A 20714-nucleotide genomic window follows, 5' to 3' on the forward strand; every position below is an offset into this window, starting at 1 on the left:
AAGCCTCCACACACTCAGGGAGGAGACGCCCTCCGTCTGCACGGTTACAGGCCCGCCCAAACCTCCTTTATACCTCCATCGAGACCACCAACAGACAGACAGACAGCACGCACCTGGACATGACTGGTTAGGTAAAGGCAAGTGGAGTCATATTCTGTCCATGAGTCCCACTGGCACGTTTGCTTTAATCAGCACACATCATGGCAGTACTGAGTCTCAGTGACTGGTGAGCGGTGTTAAAGGTCATCTGATCGGTATCATGTGACCCCTCGGCTTTATGCTAACACTGCCGTCTAGCTGTACGTTCAAGCTACATAACCCTAAAGATGTGTGTGCTGGGACCAGCCTCATGAATATTCATCAGCTGGCCTCAGGCTCAGCCGGAGAAGTCTAACCCCCCTGAGAGCCCCCTGATTGGCTGAGCAGAGACTCAGGAAATACTACAAACACTCAAAAGTTCACGCATTGTTATGAGAAACAAGGACAGAAGTAGGACATTGTTTTGTTGTGCGATCCCCAATTCCCCTGGATAACCTACCAAAAGAGAGCTGGCCTCAGGTAACCAAGGCAACAAACCAGCGACTACCAAGCTTTTCAGTTTAAAAGCCTTTATAGCAAAAAAGCAGACGAGTCTAACGCGTCACATTAAAGTAAACAACATTGTGCTGTACAACCTAAAGCGTCCCACACAGTCCGGCATCCAGTCAGGACTGCATATGTACAGAAACATAAATAAAAATGCACAAATGATTATTAACAGCAACTCAGGAAATGCAGGAGAGGCCAGAGGAGCACAGATCTGAGCTGTGTGCGCCTGGAGAAGCTCATGTCCACAAGGAAGAGGATCACAGCAGAAACAGAAGAGTAAAGTGGTGGATCAGAGTGTGAATGTGTGTGTAGACGTGCCGAGCGAGGCTGTGGAGCTGCAGAGTCTCACACCGCAACTCATTCCATTTCCCGTTAAACGGTGGGACGCAGGATGAACGTCGCCAGCGTCCGTTTGTACAAACTTCAAAAGAGAAAGACAGAAACTAACCTGGACTGTACCACATTCAAAAGGTAGGTGCGTTTATTCCTGTTTAGAGTAAACCAGGCCCTCTAGTGGCCAGAGCAGGGGCTGCTGCTGCTGCTGCTGGAGCCAGGTGTGTGTGTGTGTGTGTGTGTGTGTGTTGGTCATACGAGGTGTGACCCTTGACCCTGGACTCTGTAGGCACCGATGAGAAGTTTGACCTGAAGGATCGAGGAACAGCAAAGGTTAGACAACTTTGATTATACATCAACGCCACAAACACAAAGTGATGAGTGTGAGGCTCTTCATCACCGACACACTGTTTCTGTGATCAATCATCCAATCAATCAGTCATCTACTTTCTTTGAGCCATCATTGATATCTAACAGCCTCATTACAGCTGCATCGGTCTGCACTAAGACAAAACCAGTGAGAAGTAAGAACAGAGGGTCGCAGGACAATGTCTCCTAGCAACAGTCACCGTCTGGTTTGCTGAGATGATACAAGAATTTACAGCAAATACAAATAACATCATTGTGTTCACTCCTCAGGTCAAGATTACGATCATCGTGTGTGTGTGTGTGTGTGTGTGTGTGTGTGTGTGTGTGTGTGTGTCACCTTGGCCTGTGGCGAGTCGGCCAGATGGATGTAGAGTTTGTTCATGCCTGGGCCTGGACTGAAGGAGTAGATGAAGTGACAGTCCTGAAAATCCCAACACAGACACAAGAGCATGAGTAAGAACACGACCACATCATCATCATCATCATCATCATCATCGTGGTGTTTCTGTCAAGGACCAACCGGGAAGATGGGGAGCTGGAAGTTATCGTTGAGCACCACAGCCTGAACGCTGCAGGGGCCACAGAGCCTGGCTGTGATCTCACTCAGGAAGTTAGCGTGGAAGATGAAGAGGAGGATGCCTGTGCCTGGAGGAGGAACAATGGGATGAGAGAGAGAGAGAAAGAGAGAGAGAGAGAGAGAGAGAGAGAGAGAGAGAGATGAAAGCTTCATGTTTCCATCCACATGAAGAACATTTTTGGATTGACTGCCTTTCCATCAAAAACACAGATGATAAACATGAATGTGTGTGTGTGTGTGTGTGTGTGTGTGTGTGTGTGTGAGTGAGAGAGAGTGTGTGTGAGTGTGTGTGTGAGTGTCCTACCCTCGGGCAGTGGCTGTGACTTGTAGCCAAACTCCATGGAGAAGTGCGGCCCCTCACACAGCCTGTGGCACGCCATGGGGAAGACGGGCTCCAGCAGCAGCAGGCGGGACTCAAAGTACGCACGGATGGCGTCCTCAGCCACACTGGTCAACCTGCGTCAGACAGACAGGGGTACAGACAGGGGGACGGACAGGGGGACAGACAGGGGGACACGCGTGTGGGTTTGTATGAGTTGTACGTATTTGTGTTTGGAACAGATGATGAAGAGAGTTGGCTGTTGTGGCGTTGTTATAGCGACGAGCTGCGGCCCACACTCACGTGCTGGTGTGGTTCTTCATGAGGTCGCACACCACCAGGCTGTTGAGCTTGGCGGCGTAGTAGATGGCCGTATTCTTGTGCTTGGACAGTATGTTGCAGTCGGCCCCGTACTCCAGCAGGAGGCGCACTACGTCGGCGTTCCCCCTCTTACACGCCTGCAGCCGAGGAGAGGAGGAGGAGGAGGGAACACATTTGTCGCGCATAATACAATGGAAATGAATGTCACAGGTTTAAAGCTCAGGAAATGCTCTGAACGCTGCTGCACGTCTGTCTGTGACTCCTCCCACTCCATGACCTGTGACTCCACCCCCTGCTGCTGTGTGTGTGTGTGTGTGTGTGTGTGTGTGTGTGTGTGTGTGTGTGTGTGTGTGTGTGTGTGTGTGTGTGTGTGTGTGTGTGTGATGCCACAGTAGTTTCACCTTCATCAGCGCCGTCTCCCCGGCCAGCGTCTGGGCGTTGACGGAGGATCCGGCCTCCAGCAGTAGAGCGACCGTCGTCAAGAAATTCTGGAGGAAGATGGAGAGAAAACCCAACATGAGAGCGGCGCCCCTAACAACAGGATGGAACCTGCGCTCTGTTGGTTCTTGTTGCTGGGCTCCAAGCTGAACTTTTGTCTTTTCTATCTTTGCCCGATGCTTGAAGTAACGTTGGTAGAACAAGTGTATTCTGCCCGTTTCTATGGTGATGTGTCTGCATCAGTGTGCTCTAATCAGGGCTGCCTCGCCCAGATATCAAAGCTGTGGCTGCACAGGGGGGGGGGGGGGGGGGGGAGAGAGAGAGAGAGAGAGAGAGAGAGAGAGAGAGAGAGAGAGAGAGAGAGAGAGAGAGAGAGAGAGAGAGAGCCCAGCATTGTGACCAGGACTCCAGCGAGCGGCTGCCAGGTCGCACCAGAACAGGAAATCACAAGACCACGTCTCATAGCAACCATCAGTCTGCTGGTCTAAGATGATGTTCATTATGTGTCTCAGCTTCCAGCTCATTTAAGAACATTGGTCTGTGCTGCATAACAGCCCAGCAGTAACAAAGGTTGAAAGAAGGTCATATTGGTGGACTGGCCCTTTAAGAGACGTGTGGTGGCTCTGTTACCTTTTCGGCGGCGTGCATCAGGGCGGTGGTGCCGTTCTTCTGCCGCCCGTTCACCTTCACTCCTTTCTTTATGAACTGCCTGAGGATGTCATCCTGCCCCCCCGCTGCTGCCAGCATGCACAGGGACATCCCACTGGCATCCTGAGGGCCGACACACACAGTCAACACACACACCCTACACAACCGCCGCTGCTTAATGAACGGACAGACAGACGGAGGAAGGAGAGACTCCAACATTTAATCAAACATGGCGTCACTTTGTCGCAGAGGCCACAGGAAGGATTTCAATAATAATGACATCATCTTCTGCATCACTGTGCACACTGAGTGAGGTTGTTTGCGTTACTCCCCCTCTCTTATATCTGCCTCTGTTCTCATAGGCTAACTGCATCGGGCCTGAGCTGGAATAGCATGTACACTAGCTGGTGATGTCATCATGTTACAGAGGTGAAGGACCAATCAGAAGAAAGCTTCAGGGCCCCTTAGGACCCCTGGGTTTGGTCTGACTGGACGCTTTCCTACGCAGCACTGAACGTCTGAAGGATTCAATCAACGGACGGATCGAAGACTTCAGGAGGATTTACTGAGATGAAGAACTTCTAGAGATTTGCCCCCAAAATTCTCCCCACTTTGCATTGCAAGATTAATTTCTAGCTAAATATATCAAACTCTGTGGAAGGTACTTTAAGATTGAATTGTAATTTTGTTTCTAGAGCAGAGAGAGGAAGAGAGAGACAGAGAGGGAGAGAGAGAGGAGGGAAGGGAGCAAGAGAGACAGAGAGGAGAGGAGAGGAAGGAGAGAGAGAGGGAGAGAGAGAGGAGGGAAGGGAGCGAGAGAGACAGAGAGGAGAGGAAGGAGAGAGAGAGACATAGAGGGAGAGCGAGAGGAGGGAAGGGAGCAAGAGAGACAGAGAGGAGAGGAGAGGAAGGAGAGAGAGAGAGAGAGGGAGAGAGAGAGGAGGGAAGGGAGCGAGAGAGACAGAGAGGAGAGGAAGGAGAGAGAGAGACAGAGAGGGAGAGAGAGAGGAGGGAAGGGAGCGAGAGAGACAGAGAGGAGAGGAGAGGAGAGGAGAGGAAGAGAGAGACAGAGAGGGAGAGAGAGAGGAGGGAAGGGAGCAAGAGAGACAGAGAGGAGAGGAGAGGAAGGAGAGAGAGAGAGAGAGGAGGGAAGGGAGCGAGAGAGACAGAGAGGAGAGGAGAGGAAGGAGAGAGAGACAGAGAGAGAGGGGAGAGAGAAACAGTTTCTAATTAAACAGACTTTGCTGTGACATCTGGTTGGAGCTAACGCCTTCAGCAGAAGTTCAGATTCTAATTTGTCTCAATCTAAGTTTAGCTTGTAAGGTAAACGTAGCGACTGCATCGATCTTTACAAAACAAAAATCTAAGATTCAAGCCAAGCAGCATTTTATTGTCTAAGCAGAGGCTGTACACTTTATACAAGACATGAAGAACAGTGAGAGGAAGAGACGTGATTCCAGGATGAAGAGCGACACACACACACACACACACACACACACACATACACACACACACACACAGTGCTTATACAAGCACAAATAGAAACAAGCTATCTACAGAAACAAACTTTGAAACAACAGACAGCAGAGAAAGTATCTGAATGATCCTATATCATTTCTAAAACTTCAACAGATTATTATTGACATTATTTCTAATTATTGGAGCTGTTTCAGGAGTGGAAGGACTTCACAGAACGCAACAACTACATCCCTTACACGTGTGAGTCTGTCCTGGGCAGGTAAGGAAGACAACACGAAGGACGCAACTTCCAATGGTCTTAGAGCAAAGACCTGTGAATGTTCTTTCACTCCATATCAAACGTATCTGCATAGACTGACGGACGGACGGATCTTTGCTGCAATTGAGGCAAAAATGCAGCTAACCTGTACGAGGACAGAGTTCAAAGGGTTCAGTCACCAGGTGAGCAGGTGCACATGGAGGTGGCTTCTTCTAACCTCAACATGTTTGAGCCATGTTACAGTAGCATGATCTTGAACTGTTCCTCAGTAAGCTTCTGTTGAGTTTGGCTGATTTCAATTTAGAACTATGATGCAAGTCTCTTGGCTGAAAACATGCACTTCCTACAGCATGTTAGCCTGATGGACCAGGTCCAGAGTCTCCTCAGGTAATGACCCTCTGTGGCTTTATGTTACATTATCGAGTTTCACGTCCGGTTGCTTTGCCACATAAACAAACTGTGCCATGGCCGTCTAGAGCTCTATGAAGAAAAGCTTGTTAAGGACTAACATTCACTCCACGATCACAGATATGAGAGTACCGCCGTCCGGATTTAGGCAACACCACAACACGACCAGCTCTGTAGGCCCTGAGGCGTGCAGTGAGAAGAACTAAACCCTCCAACAAACCCCCAGGACAAGGCCAACTGCGTCTATAGGATGGAGGACCAGGTTGGATGTACCAGCGAGTGTTCAACACAACAATACTCATGTTAACATGCATGCACATGTACCACTTTAATGGTCAGTGAAATACAACAGGATTTGGCGGTGAGGTGTACATGGTCTTGTGTTAACAGCCTGAGACCAACATGCCCGTATGAAAGATCAAATGTGGGTTGGACCTGAGACCAGCAGTCTGAAACACAAGGCTTCTGTGTGAAATGGGTGAAGGGTCAAACCTGCTGCTGCTGACAGCACTGTGCTATGGGAGGGGTGGTTGCTTCATTTAACACATTAAGGGTTAACAAGTTAGAGGGATCAGACAAATCATGGTTCAATGAACAAGTTTTGTTGTTTACCACGTAAACATGCTAACACGTGTGTCATGAGGAGCATCTCAGGCTCATCACTAAGAACTATGATTTTTAAGAGCTTTAAGGAAAATAACATTTTACATTTTTGATTCCAGGAGGAGTAACTCTCATTCGCAATCAGATATTTTAGGGAACATTTGTTTGTAGTAACTTTAGATAGGTCAGGTAGTTTAAAATGTCTAGTCTAAATAAGAATGTCTCATGCTGCAGAAGTTTTTATCCACACTGCAATGGCAAAGTGCAAAGGTCAGCGCGCTGGTGTGGATGCTTAGCATCTCCTATAGAGCTACACCAGAGCAGCACATGATGAGTTTCTAAAAGTGCTCCCAGCATGTTTCTGTTAACATGGCAGAGAGCACAAAGGTCTACAGCAAACAAGTCACAAATCAACACAGCATGGAGCATTAGAGTCAGATATGCAGCTCATAAAACCTTTCAACTAAATAATGAAATGCTGATTTTGGGGCATTCTGACCTCAGACACAACAGGAAAATACAATAAAAGGCTGAAGTGTTCTCAACAAATGCTGTGTAGTGAAACATTAATACAACAAATCTCTATAGAAAGAAGGTTTCAAACACATGTAGATAATGAACACATCAGCAAGCTCAAAGACAAACAAGGCTTCAGTGAGAAGTTTACACATTTAGCTCCTAACTCTAGAACATCAGGAAGGAAGGTTCACCATCACAGCTGAGGGGATCAGCAGTGTGGGCTACTGGCTACAGCAGGATTATAATACACTCGGGTCCAACACTCAGGGTTTATGTGGAGCAAATCTACGTAACTATAGTTTGGAGGGAGAGCTACGTATTTAGATTTGTGTGTTGTTAAATAAAATACAAAGAAATGATACTGAAACAGCACAGGCAGTACGAAGGCCACCTAAGTATGAGCCAGAGCAGCAGAAACCCCTCTGGAAGTGAACAGACACTGAGGTCACTGTGGCTAAGTGCAGGGTGGGAAACAAACGTGTTGATCCACTTTCACAAATTGCACAGATATTATGGTAGTTTGTCAAAGTGAGTGTGGGTGGTGGCTCCCCCATGGTGTCCCCCCTCCCTGGTGGCCCCTCCTCAGGGCCACAGGCAGGCTGCAGTCCCACCCTGGCAGAGGGAGGGTTGGGTTTACAAAATCACAAATCCAGACACAACCATTCTGATTATATATATATATATATATATAGATCTATATATGTATATATCACGATTTTTACAAATCAACTATTACAAATTCATCTAACTACATCTAATATCTATTTTTTCTGAACCAAAGCTACAGATGTGGTTGTCTGCACCTAAATGTGTTTGTGTTCATGCAAATACACAAAGGGCTTAGGTGAGTGGGCCTCATTCTGAGGATTTCAGGATCCGTCACATCAAGGACCACGGGCCATTCTCTTCACTGTGTAGAGTCTCAATGGCCACTGGTTCCTCCACAGTGAGTGAATCAATGTTACATTATGAAAGGGTTATAGAGTAACACTCTGACACATTGTCCCTCACTGTTCTTCCATGTTCCTGACCAGTCTTTACAGGGACAGATAGACGGGACCGTCCCACTCCGTGTTGGAGCTCAGAGTCTCTGGTTCTTGTCCTCCGCTGCGTCTGGAGGTTGTCACACCGCCTCGTCTCTTCATGGACTGAATACAGTTGTGTACATAATATTTGACTTCCCTCCATGTCCTCCGACTTAAGGCGGGTTCAGCAGCTAAACACGCATCGCAGTCTTTTTTGCCGGGCACTTTCACAAGTTTATAGAAGTCGCCTAGCTGACGCCTCACAGCAGCTTGTTCCTCCTCATTCCACAACCTCTTGGGTCTCTTCTGAGTCTTGCCAGATTGCTTGGCTGCGCTCCCTGCAGAAGACATTGGCGAGCCTTCCTGTACCGCCAGCGATCTGTCAGGAACAATGGACGTGTGCATTGTTGGGACAACCTGTGCGGTCGCAGGAGGTCCAGGGGCGCCCGTGGGGTATGCTAGTGTACTTGAATGGTTCAGAGGTGTAAATGAAGACATAATAGGCCTACTCGTGTCATCAAGTGGCGAGAACGGAGGGATGGGTTGTGTACTAGGAGCGTTCAATGGTGTGAATGTAGGAATCAATGGGCTAGTTGGGGCATTAAGTGCATTCAAAGTAGGAATCATTGGTGTAGTGTTCTGTGGCGGGTACATAGGGGGGAGCGGCATACTGCTGTTGTGAGTATACACGCAAGACATTGGTAAGATTCCAGTGTTTTCCGTTGTGTATGTGGGCGGCATTAGTGCACTTGTAGTATTTTGTGGACTAAATGTGGGAACCACTTGTGTATCAGTAGCGTTAAGTGGTGTGAAAGTGGAAATCAATGGTTGACTTGTAAGGACCATATTGGTACTGGTAGAGCACATGGGCGTGTAACCTGATGTCATCTCTTCTGGGAATGTCCCTATCGAAGGTGTTGACAAAAAGTTTTCTCCCAAGACAGTCGCTGGTTCTGTGGTCATAATACAGGCCGTGTTCACATCCACCAGATCAGTCTTTGGGGTTCCGAATTCACCTCTGGGATTCTTGGGCTTCAGAGTACCGATATTGGTGTCCGAACTGTGTTGATAGTATTTCTTTCGTAATGTCTGTAGTGTGTTATGTACGTAATTTTTGACATCTGTCCAAGATCTTCCGAGAAGATCGGGCTCAGCCGCTATACATGCGTTGCAGTCTTTTTTACCCGGAACTTTCATTCTGTCAATGAAGCCACTTAAGCAACGTTTCACTGCCGCCTGTTCCTTCTCACTCCAAGCTTTTCTCTTTGCAGGGGTCTTTGGGCTAGTGCCTGAAAAGAGGAATAATGTAGAGAAATGGAATCAGGGCTGCACAAAACACCTCATATCTACCCAAGGAAGCTACTACTTACACCAGGAAACAGGAATCAAAGAATGTTTGAGAAATGATGGATAGTATAGTAAATGATACGCACCCTCTTCTGAAGTGCTGGGAAGCGCTGAAGATGGTGTCCGGTCCATCTTGAGCAGTTGCTTGCTCACGTCCTCCAACGCTGGTGGGTTTTCTGACAGTCTGTAACACTCCTGACTGCTTCTCCCCACCAGTTTGGCCACTTTATCCAATTCATGTTCACCAAGACTCATTAGTTGCCAGCAACTGGCAATCTGCTCTCTTAATGGTGTCGACAGAAGAGCATCTGGGTTTCTAACGCCACATTCCATTGCAGATCTTTTGAAACAATCCAATCCTCTGATAAACGACGAGCCTTCAGTTCGTGCAAACAGATAAGGGTTAGTTTTTGACACACCGGCCTGTTCTCGATTTTCAATGAGCAAGTCAATTCCCCAAACCATGCTTTCTGTCAGCAGAACCAACATATTCCTTCCATACTGACCTTCCAGTTCCAACATGGTGAAATTGTCACCAAGGTCCAGCTCCAATTTTGTGCTTTTCCTTATTTGATCTGTAGAAAGAACAAACGTTCCCTTACTCTTTCTCTTAGTGAAAGTTTGCAAAAGCATTCGACCAATATTCCCTACCCTTCCTCTGTTAAACAGACACACATCTGCTAGCGTGGCCTCGCTGAGCTTCTTCCACGTGGACAAACTTGGACTTTGTTTTATCTCCTTCTTTGCTTCATCGCCTTCCTTTTTGATAAATTTGTGGAGCTTTACTAAATCATCTGTCACAGTTGAATTGTCTATTTCCACTTTCTTGACCTCTTGCCTTAGAGAGGCCGCTAGAGCTCTCCGAGAAAAACGAGAATTCCATTTAGTATCAAGAAGCTGGATGAACTTTCTGACTTCAGTCTCCGTTTCACTGTCTTCCGTCATGCGACTCTCCCCAAAAGCTATTTCTGCCGCTCGTTTCAAAGAGTAGCCAATCTTTGAGATAAGGGAGATAGTTTTAAACCTACTGGTGCTTGGGTCATAACCACTGACTTTTTTGGTCCCTTCCACAGCTAAACTGAATCTGGAAGGCAGACATATCTCCTGCAGATATTGCACACTATGGTCAAGCTCATTGACGGCAAGCACAAATCTACCCAACTCCCTCATCTTTTGTGCGATGTAAGCGAACTGAGACTTGTCGTGGTCGTGCTTAGCTGACAGAGCGTTGCCGTATTTGCAAATGAGAGGGTCGTTTCTAATGTGGCGTGAGATGTCGTCTTGGTGCATGATGTGGATGATCTCCTCGCAGCCTCCGGTTAAGAACTCTGACATTGGCAGCAGTCGAGAGGCGGCGCTGTGGACTCGACCTCGTCTCCTCTCACCGGTGTTAAGATCCCCCTTCCTGGCTCTACATGACCGCTCATGTCGCCATAAATCAGTTTTGCGGTAAAAAGCATAGCAGTGCTGGCAAGGCAGAAAATCACGGACAGATATGGCAGGATTGTTTACCTGTTTCTTTGTCACAATCTCCCCCTCTCCACTTCTGAGAACCCTGCAGTTGTGTTCATAATCACCTCTATTGCGAATTTGATCAAGCAGCGTCTGTCTGATTTTGGAGCCTTTAGGAAAGTGAATTGCGTGGGCAACATCGGTTTCCTCTGCATGCTTTCTTCCCAAGTGCTTAGCGATTTGGGTGAAACCCATTTGGCAATATAAACAGAAGTGCTTTTTACCAGATTCTCTTCTGTCATTCTCCTCTGCACTAGGCGGCGTGACCAGCACCTTCTTGCAGGTTCGCAAACTCATTCGTGTTGGTTGTTTCCTTTCCACAGATTTCTTGCAGCGGCCAGATTGCATTTTCGCGACGTCCTTCGACTCGGACTCTGACTGACCGTGATCTGTGCTATGTGAGTGACAGGACGCCATGTCCTCTGCCTCCTCACTTGAGTCATTCCCTTCCTCAGAGGAGCTGTGTTCATTACTGCCCATTTGTTTTGTGCTGTCGTCTTCCCTTGCAAGCGCCATTTCTGCATTAATGCTTTGACTTGAATGTTTCAACTTCAAACTCATTTCACTTGACAAACCAATTTCTGTGTCACCTGATGCCTTGTCTTCCATTCCTGGCCCCGGGTCTTCTTCTCCTGGACCTCCCTGCTCAGAAGCCGAGAAGCAAGCTGTGTTCTGATATTCATTCATGTCCTTTCCAGCTGTTTGGCTGTTTTGAAACTCCTCCACTGTCTTCTCAGTGACTGTGCTGTCTTTCAATGTACATTCTTCATTTCTTCTACAGTCAAGGATGGAAGTCAACCTAAGAGCTTCACTCGAACATCTCTCTTCAATCAAGTTCCTCTCTCCTTCAAATGATTTCTTCTCCTCAATAGTACATGCCTGTAAGAGAATAAGTATATGTAAGACTGACAGTCAAACCCGACTCCATCAATTCTTTGATTGTGTTAGCTTAAAGACACTTGTTAGGAAAACGCAGAGACAAAACTAAAACCTGGTTGGCAGTTTGACTGGTCAATGGTGGCCTATTGTCGAAAATAATTTAAACGCGTTTTGATCGCCACGAAACGCAACAGCACGTTGGAGACGCCACGACAAAGTTCAGGCTCATTCGAGCACAAGCTACTTAGCCCAAAACACCCTGACTCCTCTCCAATCAGCAGGACAAAAACCACATGTAACCCATTCAAGAACAGTTAATGGCTTTATTGGATCAGGCAGCGACTACAACGTTTGTTCATGTCTGACCAAGGGTATGTTGTCATGGGATGTTGGGTGAAATGCTGCATGGATACAACAGAGTAGAGACCAAAGCTACACCTACTTCAATGATCTCAACAAAAACATTGAATAACATCATGATTTTACGTTGGATGTCATATGCTAAAGATGCGTGCTTAGCAGAAGGGTGCAAACGTATCAAACTGGTGCTTTAAAACAATACAACACTCTTCTGTTAAGAGTCCAGGACCAGGCCACATACAAAGGCAAAGCATGAGAGGTCTGAGTAAAGGTGAGCCAGGTGTCAGCTAGCTCTCTCTCTCTTTGTTCATTAAACAAAACAGAACATAGGTTTCCTAACAACATGAGAGCTACTGGCACATTCTCTACTATGATGAGGAGGATGATTCATGTTCTGAAAGCATGTATGTACCTGCATCACAGTGTTCTTCTGGTCTTCTCCAGCTGCTTGTTACGTCGGCTGTGCTCTTCTTTGACTTGCTTGCTCACACGTCTCTCTCAAACAAACCCTTGGAAAAGTAACACCAAAGTACAATTACACATTAATTATTAATTAAGAAAATGTTCAGCCTATAAAAGCGCTGTTGCATCGACCTTGAATGTTTGTTCTATTAAATACATCAAATTTCAGCACTGAAGTCCTATTTGACTGTAGACTCGGAGCTAGACGACGTGTACAGGCACTGAATATAAACAGCTGTAAGAGCGACTTTGGCTTTGTAAGAATGTAGCCAAAGTACGCACCGTCTTATTCAAACACCATTTAGCAGAATCCAACTTATCTGTACACGATTCTCTAAAAACTATACATCTGTTTACACAATTATTTACTCAAACACCGTGCTTGAAACTTTACTATTACCACAGCTACTTCTTCAAAATCAGGGTGTTCAGTACCAGTTTACAGAAACAATGACGTCATTGGAAGACGCTCTCACCTGAGTTTGGAGTCCAGAAAAATGTCTTGCGGTGCAGAAGTGAAGGTATGCGTGAAGCAGCCGGCGGGTTGAGATCTTGAGGCGGCGTTTTCCTTGTCGGCTGGTTCAGTTTGTTTCCACAACCTTCCAAATGTCCAACAGGCGCATCTCTTAAAACTATCAGGCCTTTGCTGCGTCCTATTTCTAGTCCCGTTCAGCTAAATGAGCCACTTATGCCCGAGCACGACTGCTACCGAGTTTGATCTAAGCGCACAAAGTAAGTGAAGCATAAGGAAAGCTGTATGGTTAATTTCTTCTTAAGTTGTTAATAAAATGACGACTAGTTTATAATATATATTTGTATCTATTTAAGAGCATCGTATTCATTCCTTTTGTCTGTCTCCGTGTCGTCTTTGACCGATAAAGCACCATGTTTCATTATTCAACCCACAAAAAGTGATTAACAACCACTCACACACAACACAGAACAGAGGCAGCCAAGGTGCAGGGCCATCGTTTGTCAAATATACTTTTGTCTGGAATTTTAAACCGTAAAGAAACCATTTTAAGAAGGCATTTTCATTATTTCCTCACAGAAGCAAAGTGCTGTGCTAATCACAGCCAGGTGCTGTGGGACCCTAGGTGGGCTGGGACTTGCCTCTTGGTCCAGGTTGTAGTCCTCTTTGGAGTTGAGCGCTAGTTTCACAGCCATGTAATCTCCATTCTTCACTGCTTCCCGCAACTCACCTGAAACGAAAAGGGGAAGCAATGAAAGGGAATAAGGGAAGATCAACCCTGTATGACAGCTAACGTCACTGTGCACTTCAATAACAGATCAAGCCTCTGCTTCTGTTTGCCTCCAGGTGGAAGGGAAACTTGATTGACTTTTGAGGCACTGCACAGGGAGGTGGAGCATCATTGAGAGGGGATGTGTGTGTGACACTTCTCCTGGTGTGTGTTTGTGATACTTTAGCCCAAGGTCATCACAGCAGGAAGTGATGAAGCCTGGCAGTGTCGTAGAGGAACAAACAGGTTGACGGAGGAAAAGGCTGATTTCACCTCTTCCAAACTCCACAACAGGTGTGTGTGTGTGTGTGTGAGTGAGTATGTGGGACGAAGCATTCTGAGCAAAGCCGCTACCCATCACCCCTGACCCCAGCCCTACCCATCATGCTGCTCATTTCCTTGACCCCTGACCTTTGTTAATGATTACTGAGACAGCCAGGCTGACAGGGAACAGGGACACAGAGACGTTTTCCAACATGGTCTCAAAGTGACATCATTCATGTCAGCAACAACCATGACATCATTCATTATGGCAGCATTAACCATGACATCATTCATGATGATGATGATGTCATGTTTCCCCCCTCACCACTACTATAATTTGCGTTTGTGTTTCTTGTAAATGAAATGCAGCATAAGAACGTTAAAGACTTGACCTTTGACCTTTGTCCTTTGTACATGTCAGACCCCTGAACAACGTTTGGAGGCATGGCGCCCGTGTGGAAGTACGTACTGGGTGAAAGCGGTGGACCAGAGAGCATCTCATCCTCTCCGTTGAGATGTTTCTGAAAGTCGTCCAGAGACAGCCAGTCCAGGTTGATGTCCATGCCCAGACTCAGAGTGGTTTGGCCCTTATCTGTGAGAAGATCCAGCAGAGGGAGAGGAACACCTTCACATCAAACTTCCTCTACATACTGCTAGTCAGAAGAAACAACTCTCTGGATTAAGAGAGTGTAACCCCCCCCCCAGTCCAAACAGTCAGATGTATTGATGTCTACATCTGAGTCTCTGGATTCTCCTCTGCCTCTGAATCTAATCCCCATTTCCTTGACCCCAGTCCCACCTGTCTACAGAACCCTTGGCTGAAGGTAAATACTGCACCTTCTAACGGGTCCTGGCTGTCCAGATTGTCCTCGCATCCCATGAAGACTCTGGGCTCGCTGTCCTCCCTCTTCTTCTTCCTGTCGTCTGTTGGGGTTCTCCTCTCCCAGCCGGAGCGCTGAGCGTCCTCTGGCCTTTCCCTCCGCTCCCGGGAATCCTCTGCGGACTTCAGCTTTGGCGTGGATTCCTCCCCTTCCCTCTCGTCGCTGTCCAGGCTGAAGCCGTAGCTCTGTCCAGGTTTGGAGGCTAGAGGAACAGAACAAACAGCATACAGGCTTTCAGGTCTGCAGGGCACAAAGGGGAGAGATGGAACCTAAGCAGAGCTCTTGAGGCCCTGGAGTGAGGACGGGTGGCCAGGACCGTCCACTGGAGCTCCTGAGGAGAGGAGGAGGAGCAAGCATGGTGTGTGAGGTTCTTACCGTCTGACTGCTTGGTCCTCTCCCCCTTTTCAGACTCCGATCTCTGAGCGGGAGAATCTTTGGTTGCCTTGGTAACCTTCTCGACTTTCCCTGCCACCTAACGTTGAGGGAAAAAGAAGAAAACTAAATAATCAGACAATACCTTTCTTTAAACATAACTTCTGTACTTGAACCGATCTTACACCAAAGCTTCACCTGACTCGTTCCCTGCACACGAGCGTACCTTTGTGGGTTTGCTGCTGCTCTTCTCGGCGGGGGGCTGGTGGACGGCCTGACGGCGGGGGGCGCGGTCCTTCGCCTCACAGTTCAACAAGAACTTCTCAAACAAACTAGTGGAGCCTTTGGCCTCCTTGGGCCCCACCACCTCCTCTTTAGGCCCCTCCTCCTCTTTACCCTTGGTGCTGCTGGCTGCTGTGATGGAAGAGGAGGAGGAGGAGGAGGAGGCAGAGGAAGATGGGACTCTGGGCGGAGCCGAGGCGTTTTCCTGGCCTTTGCTTTTGGCCTTCTTGTTTGCTATGGAGCTGTCACTGGAGTCTGAGGACATGGGGGCCGTCTCTCTCTTGGCCTTGGAGGTGAGGCTCTTGAGTTTCTGCAGGCTGCTCTCTTTCTGCTGGACTGTGGTCTCAGACTTTTTGATCTTTTTGTCAGGGAAGATGTCCTTTGCTCCCTGCAACTTTACTTCCCACTTTCCCTTTATTTGTTTCAACTTGTCCTCTAACTGTCCCTTATCCACAGACTTGAGAGCCGTCTCCATTGCTGCAGTGTCTTCAGCGTGGGACTCTGATGGTCCGTCACTCAGCTCTTCTTCCAGCGGGGCAGTGGCCTCGTCTTCAGATGAATCCATCTTCTGTTCTTTCCTCACTTTCTTTTTCTTTGAGCCCTCTCCTTTGTCTTTCTTGTGCTTGCCTTTGTCTTTTCCTTTGTCCTTCTTGTGTTTCTTAGAGACAGGCTCATCATTCTCCTCTTCAGAGTCGATCAATCGTTTAGCCGATTCTACCTTCCTCTCTTTGGGAGATGAGGGTGGAGACGGAGCTCTCTCTTCCTCTCCATCCGTCTCTGGTGCAGGCAGAGGCCTGAACTCATCTTTCAACTTGCCTTGCTGCTGCTGCTGCTGCTGCTGCTGCTGCTGCTGCTTCTTCTTCTTCTTCTCTTTTGAAGTAGCTTCCTCGTCTTCTTCCCGTATTTTCTTCTTCTTTTTCTTCTTGACGGGCGGCTCATTTGGATGCTCTTTGTCGCTGTCGCTCTCTGAGTCGGCATCAAACACGTCACTCTTCATTGGCAGCAGCTTCTAGCACAAAGGGACAAGAGGGAATGTGTGATTGGAGAATTAATCAATCTACAATAACCTCTGAATTCAGTTATTATATCTAATCAAACTTAAATCAAATGATCAATTCAATCAGTGTCTGATGTTGGCTCATCACTTCTTATCTTACCTATCATTGTATCATGTATTGTTTTTATGTTGGTTGAGTCCATTGAGTGACCTCTGTGTATGTTAATGTGCTATACAAATACATTTGCCTTGCCTTGCCTAACAAACACACATGGAAACCAAATCAAACAGAACACAACATCCTGACTGTCAAGCAGCACACTGCATCGAGTCCCACAGTGTTGTGGCGACTATGTCCACCCTCAGAACCTCTCAAACCTCTTTTCCAATGACACTCAACATTGCTGAGCACTGTACATCCCCACATGAGTCCAGACAGACTCACAACACTGCAGCAGTCTGGTCCCTTTAGGACAAACGGGACAAAACCTAATGACAAACTAATATTTTAACCTGAAAATGTGAAACAAGCATTATTAAATACCAGAATCTAAACTAAAATGTATATACAAAATATATAGTATATACACCAAATGAGATCACAATCTCTCCTCTGTGTGCCAGATACAGTCACAGCCTCTCTCGGCCTCCAGAGGAGCTGCCCTCAAACACTAAAGAGTTACATGTGTATCCTGAGTGGACTCCAGTGAAACACAGAGCCCGTCTCCCCGCTGAACAGGCCTGTGCTTGATGTACTGACCGGGCCTCGTCTTTGCCTTTGATGCCACCATGCGTTCACCTTCCAGATGGCTGATAAGGATGTGTCAGAGTAAAGGGGCTTTATCTTGAATTCTCCTCACCAGCCTGAGGGTGACTTAGATGCTGAGCTCAGCAAGTCTTTTTTTGACATGACGGAGCCTTCAGCAGGGCCATATGAATGACAAGAGCAGGAGGGGAGATCCTGTCAGAGAGCGTGATGTCCTGGAACACTTCTCTCATCCACTCCACTGGTGTGTTGAGGAGATCATCAGTACAGAATCGCAACACTGGACTGCTGTGGCCCAGACTCAGCCTCAGTGGTGCAAAGGCCACAACACCCAACTCACCCACTTTGTGATACAGTATCACAATGTATCCATGTAAACTATGCACCGGCCAAATGCCAGATGCCAAGAGGCCAGATGCCAGTTTATACAAGAAGAAACTCCACTGCAGGCATCAGGCTCACCTTCACAAGTCACACAACTGACTACAGGCCGACACGATCCATGTGTTGATAGCCCAGAGCAGCTGCTCTTGCTAAGTTGCAGAACATTAATACAGAGATGATTGACCTCTGAACTGGAGGTGCCAGTTGTGCTCTCAGAGATGCTGTGCTGAAAATAACAGCGCGGCTCTCAATCTGTACTCTGCACGAGGGCAGAGGAAGAGGAGGGAGAGGAACTGCTGCTGGAGAAGCTGCACGGCTTTGTCCCATAAATGAACAGACAATATTTAGATGTTAAGATACTTTTATGTGAAAGTATAAAGAGCACTATAAATCCTTAGTTGTGTTATCAGACCTGGTAGGATAATGATAACTTCATGTTTGATGTTATTTTCATAACAGGAGCCGGTTTATTGCATGGCAGAGTTTGTCCAATCAAAACTGCACATACACACACACACACACACACTGTTAGGGTTCACTACTAACACTAAATTAAACCATTTACATCTAAGTAAGGAAAAGCATAAACTCATTGTTAGACCTGCTATAAGCATGCAGCTAACAGTGAGTTACCCTGAGTTCTGTCCTACATCAGCACTGTCCTCAGTGCTGCTGACTGGGACAGAGTCTTACCGTGGGCTTCTTGGCTTCTGCTTCTCTCTTGGCCTTGGCCTCAGCCTGGGCCCTCTTAAAAGCCAACAGGACCTCCCGACAATCCTCCAAATGGGCCTCTGGCTCCCAGGTGTCATCGTCAGAGCAGTAGTTCTTCCAGCGCACCCTGTAGAGCACCTCTCCCTGAGAGCAGAGAGACGACAGGAAGCTGTAAGCTCACCTCCAGCAAAATGTGAGTTGGACATATATGGATAGATTGAATACTTTTGTGATCAGAGTATGAAGAGACTTCAACAGGTGAGGAGTTTGATACCTGCCGCTTTCTACTATACTAACTCCAATATTTATATTTATCCAACATTAATGTGTGTTAATATAAAACAACATGGAGACAACACAGAATAGTGTAAGTGTATAATAATTACATAAATATCAATATTTAAGTAAATGTGAATTTACAAGGAATTACAGCCATTATGGTCTCTTACAAATTAAATACATACAATAAAATGATTACATTATCCCACAATGGTTCCATTCAGGAATCCAGGAGGAACATTTAGCTTTCAGTGTGAGGTTCTATTCATGTGCAGGAGGAGAAAGAGCAGGTGGCTGTGACAGCGTTGCTGCTGAAGAGACAACGCTCCAGCAGACAGCAGTGAGGAGGGAATTCATCCTAAACAATGAAGTCACCTTCAACAAAGTAGTCACGTGTTATGTTCATCATTTAGTTGATCAAAGAATAACTTTTAGTATCTTGCTGCCCAATCAGCTGTAAAATGGAATGTTTGGACAAATGTTAATATAGAACTGAAGGATTGAAGTTTCATTGTATCATTTGCCAGCTGGTGATGTTAAGTTGCTCTCTGTCCTTGTGTTTGTTGTGAATACTGACAGGAGGGAGCGTTACACAATGTTGTGACTTCTTTATACCAATGATCATAAATGAGCCTGATGCAGAGCTGCAGTCAGGCTCAGGATGATCATTTAACACAAGCAGAGGATTGATTGATTGATTGATTGATTGATTGGCCGTCTTCAGCAATGAGGCTGTACACACACACGCGCGCGCTAGTTGTTGGCTGATAAACGCAGAATAGTCGCTCAAAGACTTTTCAAGAAGCGCAGCTACATGCTAACTGTAGCGCAGAGAGTGAGACGGTGTAGCGGCGTTATACACACCGTTATCCAGTGTTACACACTGTTTTACACACAGTTACACACACTGTTACACCCTGTTTCACGGTTTAGTTTATCAGGTTCCATGTCGCCGCGGCACGCTGATCATGAACCCGCGGAGGAAACGTTCTCCTCCTCGGCCTGAGCGCTTAGCACGTAAACAACGCTGCCTACTGCCCCGCCGTGACTAAACGCGGTCACATGTAATAACACGGAGACAAAGACACACGCAGGGACCTCTCGTGTGTTCATTAATTAAAGTTTCAAAATGGCGAAATAAAGCAAAGTGTTGCGAAAGCCACGAAAGTGACGTTTGCCTGCTAGCTGCCAGCTAAAGCCAGCCAGACAGGCAGCTAACGCTACTTAGCACCGTAAGCTATCCTTCTTCACCTCCTCCACTCGCATGTCGATGATCCGCTCCACCTCGTACACGTCCTCCTCCTCCTGCTCGCTGTCCGGGAGGTCCATTCTCTCAGGTTCGGTCATGGCTGCAGGTTCGTGTCGGTGTGTTCGTGCCCCGGCCCTCTCGCTGTCTCGCTGCTGTGGCGCTGCGGCAGGCGGGGATTGGGCTTCTTCGCTCCGCCAGCTACCGCCCGCTACATCCACGGCCCGGTCCCTAATGGCGGACCTCCCCCGAGCCCAGGCTGCGGTGACGAAAGACAGCTCGGTCCAGCGGCCTTCTGGATCGGATTCTGAGCTTTTAGGGTGAAATGTTCCGTCCCAGGAGCGCCCCTGTGATGTCCTGCTCACCTGTCCTCTGTCCCACAGGTGCTCTGTCCGTCCGTCCGTCCGTCCGTCCGGCTACCTGTCCGTCTGTCTGTCTGTCCGCTCACTCTCTATACACCAAGTAAAGGTTTGATTCCATAGATTGCTAGAAAGTGGAACGTCACATGTGAGATCACCCTGGATTGTGTGATTTAAATCAATGTCTGGCTCCCATATTTAGTCTTGTAATAAGATTTAAGAAGCACCTTTAAACCCAAACTGTTACATTTGACTGCCCTCAGAGGAACATTCTTAAAAGTTTTTAAGTGTCCTTTTATTTGAGATATTGCTGTTTGTACTCAGGAGCAGCTCTGAATGGTTGTCTATGGCTCAGGTCTGAGGACCCAGACCAGGACCCCCATCCTCAGCCGTCAGTGGAACTTTTCCTCCATTCTCTTCAGAATGGATGAATCATGAAACAAAGTTGATAATCATAAGCACTCACATTAATTTACTTAACACAAT

The 20714-nt window shown here is 47.1% G+C and overlaps 1 protein-coding gene across 6 annotated transcripts; it reads right to left on the bottom strand.

Annotated features, from left to right (window-relative positions):
- Nucleotides 1-394: 394 nt before the first annotated feature.
- LOC142988626 (M-phase phosphoprotein 8-like) lies at nucleotides 395-20306 on the bottom strand. 6 transcript variants are annotated; one of them, XM_076137850.1, is made up of 14 exons: nucleotides 19875-20306; nucleotides 18327-18488; nucleotides 15431-16495; nucleotides 15208-15304; nucleotides 14789-15034; nucleotides 14421-14543; nucleotides 13560-13648; nucleotides 3576-3716; nucleotides 2909-2995; nucleotides 2490-2644; nucleotides 2172-2323; nucleotides 1811-1935; nucleotides 1628-1711; nucleotides 395-1230 (listed from the first exon to the last, which is right to left on the bottom strand). In XM_076137850.1, exons 1-14 carry the CDS (start codon nucleotides 19968-19970, stop codon nucleotides 1174-1176), a joined length of 2679 nt encoding a protein of 892 aa, XP_075993965.1. In that variant the 5' UTR covers nucleotides 19971-20306; the 3' UTR covers nucleotides 395-1173. The 6 variants fall into 6 exon arrangements, with proteins under 6 accessions (XP_075993965.1, XP_075993964.1, XP_075993963.1 ...); XM_076137849.1 differs by lacking the exons at nucleotides 395-1230; nucleotides 1628-1711; nucleotides 1811-1935; ... (2 more) ...; nucleotides 2909-2995; nucleotides 3576-3716 and adding exons at nucleotides 6038-9175; nucleotides 9320-9610; nucleotides 9740-9808; nucleotides 11336-11624; XM_076137848.1 differs by lacking the exons at nucleotides 395-1230; nucleotides 1628-1711; nucleotides 1811-1935; ... (2 more) ...; nucleotides 2909-2995; nucleotides 3576-3716 and adding exons at nucleotides 6038-9175; nucleotides 9320-9808; nucleotides 11336-11624.
- Nucleotides 20307-20714: the final 408 nt, after the last annotated feature.

The sequence above is a fragment of the Genypterus blacodes genome, unplaced genomic scaffold, assembly GCF_046128005.1.
Source record: "Genypterus blacodes isolate CSIRO-AG114 ecotype Tasmania unplaced genomic scaffold, CSIRO-AGI_Gbla_v1 ptg000337l_1, whole genome shotgun sequence".
NCBI lineage: Eukaryota > Metazoa > Chordata > Actinopteri > Ophidiiformes > Ophidiidae > Genypterus > Genypterus blacodes.